This window comes from Oncorhynchus mykiss, chromosome 10 (assembly GCF_057628025.1).
Source record: "Oncorhynchus mykiss isolate SJ-2025 chromosome 10, ASM5762802v1, whole genome shotgun sequence".
Lineage (NCBI taxonomy): Eukaryota > Metazoa > Chordata > Actinopteri > Salmoniformes > Salmonidae > Oncorhynchus > Oncorhynchus mykiss.
Window position 1 is genome coordinate 83,548,412 of NC_143031.1, and position 5,000 is coordinate 83,553,411.

The window sequence follows — 5,000 nt, forward strand, 5'->3', positions numbered from 1 at the left end:
TTGGACAGAGTGGGTGTGTGTCTAGACAGCATTGAGAATAGAAGGAGACCCCCGTCTATTGGACAGAGTGGGTGTGTGTCTAGACAGCATTGAGAATAGAAGGAGACCCCCGTCTATTGGACAGAGTGGGTGTGTGTCTAGACAGCATTGAGAATAGAAGGAGACCCCCGTCTATTGGACAGAGTGGGTGTGTGTCTAGACAGCATTGAGAATAGAAGGAGACTCCGTCTATTGGACAGAGTGGGTGTGTGTATAGACAGCATTGAGAATAGAAGGAGACTCCCGTCTATTGGACAGAGTGGGTGTGTGTCTAGACAGCATTGAGAATAGAAGGAGACCCCCGTCTATTGGACAGAGTGGGTGTGTGTCTAGACAGCATTGAGAATAGAAGGAGACTCCCGTCTATTGGACAGAGTGGGTGTGTGTCTAGACAGCATTGAGAATAGAAGGAGACCCCCGTCTATTGGACAGAGTGGGTGTGTGTCTAGACAGCATTGAGAATAGAAGGAGACTCCGTCTATTGGACAGAGTGGGTGTGTGTCTAGACAGCATTGAGAATAGAAGGAGACTCCGTCTATTGGACAGAGTGGGTGTGTGTCTAGACAGCATTGAGGATAGAAGGAGACTCCCGTCTATTGGACAGAGTGGGTGTGTGTCTAGACAGCATTGAGAATAGAAGGAGACCCCCGTCTATTGGACAGAGTGGGTGTGTGTCTAGACAGCATTGAGAATAGAAGGAGACCCCCGTCTATTGGACAGAGTGGGTGTGTGTCTAGACAGCATTGAGGATAGAAGGAGACTCCCGTCTATTGGACAGAGTGGGTGTGTGTCTAGACAGCATTGAGAATAGAAGGAGACCCCCGTCTATTGGACAGAGTGGGTGTGTGTCTAGACAGCATTGAGAATAGAAGGAGACTCCGTCTATTGGACAGAGTGGGTGTGTGTCTAGACAGCATTGAGAATAGAAGGAGACTCCGTCTATTGGACAGAGTGGGTGTGTGTCTAGACAGCATTGAGAATAGAAGGAGACTCCCGTCTATTGGACAGAGTGGGTGTGTGTCTAGACAGCATTGAGAATAGAAGGAGACTCCGTCTATTGGACAGAGTGGGTGTGTGTCTAGACAGCATTGAGAATAGAAGGAGTCTCCGTCTATTGGACAGAGTGGGTGTGTGTCTAGACAGCATTGAGAATAGAAGGAGACCCCCGTCTATTGGACAGAGTGGGTGTGTGTCTAGACAGCATTGAGAATAGAAGGAGACCCCCGTCTATTGGACAGAGTGGGTGTGTGTCTAGACAGCATTGAGAATAGAAGGAGACCCCCGTCTATTGGACAGAGTGGGTGTGTGTCTAGACAGCATTGAGAATAGAAGGAGACTCCGTCTATTGGACAGAGTGGGTGTGTGTCTAGACAGCATTGAGAATAGAAGGAGACTCCGTCTATTGGACAGAGTGGGTGTGTGTCTAGACAGCATTGAGAATAGAAGGAGACTCCGTCTATTGGACAGAGTGGGTGTGTGTCTAGACAGCATTGAGAATAGAAGGAGACTCCGTCTATTGGACAGAGTGGGTGTGTGTCTAGACAGCATTGAGAATAGAAGGAGACTCCCGTCTATTGGACAGAGTGGGTGTGTGTCTAGACAGCATTGAGAATAGAAGGAGACTCCGTCTATTGGACAGAGTGGGTGTGTGTCTAGACAGCATTGAGAATAGAAGGAGACTCCGTCTATTGGACAGAGTGGGTGTGTGTCTAGACAGCATTGAGAATAGAAGGAGACTCCGTCTATTGGACAGAGTGGGTGTGTGTCTAGACAACATTGAGAATAGAAGGAGACTCCGTCTATTGGACAGAGTGGGTGTGTGTCTAGACAGCATTGAGAATAGAAGGAGACTCCGTCTATTGGACAGAGAGGGTGTGTGTCTAGACAGCATTGAGAATAGAAGGAGACTCCCGTCTATTGGACAGAGAGGGTGTGTGTCTAGACAGCATTGAGAATAGAAGGAGACTCCGTCTATTGGACAGAGTGGGTGTGTGTCTAGACAGCATTGAGAATAGAAGGAGACTCCGTCTATTGGACAGAGTGGGTGTGTGTCTAGACAGCATTGAGAATAGAAGGAGACTCCGTCTATTGGACAGAGTGGGTGTGTGTCTAGACAGCATTGAGAATAGAAGGAGACTCCGTCTATTGGACAGAGTGGGTGTGTGTCTAGACAGCATTGAGAATAGAAGGAGACTCCGTCTATTGGACAGAGTGGGTGTGTGTCTAGACAGCATTGAGAATAGAAGGAGACTCCGTCTATTGGACAGAGTGGGTGTGTGTCTAGACAGCATTGAGAATAGAAGGAGACTCCGTCTATTGGACAGAGTGGGTGTGTGTCTAGACAGCATTGAGAATAGAAGGAGACTCCGTCTATTGGACAGAGTGGGTGTGTGTCTAGACAGCATTGAGAATAGAAGGAGACTCCGTCTATTGGACAGAGTGGGTGTGTGTCTAGACAGCATTGAGAATAGAAGGAGACTCCGTCTATTGGACAGAGTGGGTGTGTGTCTAGACAGCATTGAGAATAGAAGGAGACTCCGTCTATTGGACAGAGTGGGTGTGTGTCTAGACAGCATTGAGAATAGAAGGAGACTCCGTCTATTGGACAGAGTGGGTGTGTGTCTAGACAGCATTGAGAATAGAAGGAGACTCCGTCTATTGGACAGAGTGGGTGTGTGTCTAGACAGCATTGAGAATAGAAGGAGACCCCCGTCTATTGGACAGAGTGGGTGTGTGTCTAGACAGCATTGAGAATAGAAGGAGACTCCCGTCTATTGGACAGAGTGGGTGTGTGTCTAGACAGCATTGAGAATAGAAGGAGACTCCGTCTATTGGACAGAGTGGGTGTGTGTCTAGACAGCATTGAGAATAGAAGGAGACTCCGTCTATTGGACAGAGTGGGTGTGTGTCTAGACAGCATTGAGAATAGAAGGAGACTCCGTCTATTGGACAGAGTGGGTGTGTGTCTAGACAGCATTGAGAATAGAAGGAGACTCCGTCTATTGGACAGAGTGGGTGTGTGTCTAGACAGCATTGAGAATAGAAGGAGACTCCGTCTATTGGACAGAGTGGGTGTGTGTCTAGACAGCATTGAGAATAGAAGGAGACTCCGTCTATTGGACAGAGTGGGTGTGTGTCTAGACAGCATTGAGAATAGAAGGAGACTCCGTCTATTGGACAGAGTGGGTGTGTGTCTAGACAGCATTGAGAATAGAAGGAGACTCCGTCTATTGGACAGAGTGGGTGTGTGTCTAGACAGCATTGAGAATAGAAGGAGACTGAAGAATGTAAACCTTTTTATTATGTTTTCACAAGGACCTGTTTTGATTCTGGATGAAATGGAGTTAGTCTGACTCACGTGTGTCTGTTCAGGGAAGGCTGGAGTTTGTACATCTCTGTGTGTCTCTGTGTGTGTCTCTGTGTGTATGTGTCTGTGTGTGAGTTCTGAATCAGGTCTGAATCAGGTCTTGTGATTTGGCTAATTCATAGCCGTGTGCGCACACACATTTCTGAATCAGCAGTCTTAGCCAGAAACAGACGTTTTGATGCAGAAAGTGGGGCAGAGAGAGAGGAGGAGAGGAGAAGAGGAGAGGAGAGAGAGGAGAAGAGTGGAGGAGAGAAGAGGAGAGGAGAGAGAGGAAGAGAGGTGAGAGGAGAAGAGTGGAGGAGAGAAGAGAAGAGAGGAGAAGAGGAGAGGAGAGAGAGGAAGAGAGGAGAGAAGAGAAGATGAGAGAGGGTTAGAGAAAAGGAGGAGGAGAGAAGATTAGAGAAGAGTGGAGGAGAGAATAGAGGAAGAGAGGAGAGGAGAGAAAAGAGGAGAAGAGAGAGGATGAGAGAGGTAAAGGCGGTGCTGTAATTTGATTGATGGGTAAATCTTTGTCCCGACCCCGTGGAAAACTGGTTCCTGATGGGGGTGTGTCTCCAGGGAGGGAGGGAGGGAGGGAGGGAGGGAGGGAGGGAGGGAGAGGGAGAGAGGGAGGGAGGGAGATGGAGGGAGGGAGGGAGAGGGAGAGAGAGGGAGGGAGAGAGGGAGAGGGAGGGAGGGAGGGAGAGAGGGAGAGGGAGGGAGGGAGGGAGGGAGGGAGGGAGGGAGGGAGGGAGGGAGGGAGGGAGGGAGGGAGGGAGGGAGAGGGAGGGAGGGAGCGAGGGAGGGAGGGAGCGAGGGAGGGAGCGAGGGAGGGAGGGAGGGAGGGAGGGAGAGGGAGGGAGGGAGGGAGAGAGAGAGAGAGAGGGAGGGAGGGAGAGGGAGGGAGAGAGAGAGAGAGAGAGAGGGAGGGAGGGAGGGAGGGAGGGAGGGAGGGAGGGAGGGAGAGAGAGAGAGAGACAGACAGACAAGTCTTTTGGGTGTGTTTGAGAGAATGTGTGTGAGAAGAAAAGTATGTGAGAGTTGTTCGGGAACCTTGATTCTGTGTGTGATTGAGTGAGTGATTGAGTCAGGGTTAGACAGAGAAAACTGCCTCGGAGAGAGTCTGTATTACAGTCTGCTACAGTGTGTGCTGCTCTGTGTGTGCTGGGGTCTGTGTATGTGTGCTGGAGTCAGTGTGTGTGTGTGTGCTACAGTGTGTGAGAGATCGTGACTTTATCTAAATGGCTTTAGTCAGCATTTAGTCTCAGCTCAGTATGAGTGTGAGCCTGTGTGTGGACCGTGTTAGCGTGTAGTGTGTGTGTGGGGACCGTGTTAGTGTGTAGGTATGTAACCAGAGCTCTAGGCGTGTACATGGAGAACATGAGGAAAATGAGCCTGAGGAAAAGACTGTCCTTCAAGAGGGTCTGGCACTTCAACACAGTGAGTCTGACATAACTATACTATAGAGAGTAGCTAACTATACTATAGAGAGTAGCTAACGCTAACTATACTATAGAGAGTAGCTAGCGCTAACTATACTATAGAGAGTAGCTAGCGCTAACTATACTATAGAGAGTAGCTAACGCTAACTATACTATAGAGAGTAGCTAACGCT

The 5,000-nt window shown here is 49.2% G+C and overlaps 1 protein-coding gene across 6 annotated transcripts in view; it reads left to right on the plus strand.

Moving 5' to 3' along the window:
• LOC110516173 (regulator of G protein signaling 12) overlaps positions 1-5,000 on the plus strand; it is a 151,817-nt gene that overhangs the window by 77,486 nt on the left and 69,331 nt on the right. The window contains exon 1 of one of the 6 annotated variants that reach the window (XM_090188177.1): positions 4,454-4,825. The exons of the other annotated variants lie outside the window; for them this stretch is intronic. Within the exon in view, the coding sequence (XP_090044303.1) occupies positions 4,757-4,825 (69 nt within the window). The 5' untranslated portion in view covers positions 4,454-4,756. Of the gene's footprint in view, positions 1-4,453; positions 4,826-5,000 lie in introns of those variants that run through there. 6 annotated transcript variants of the gene reach the window in all.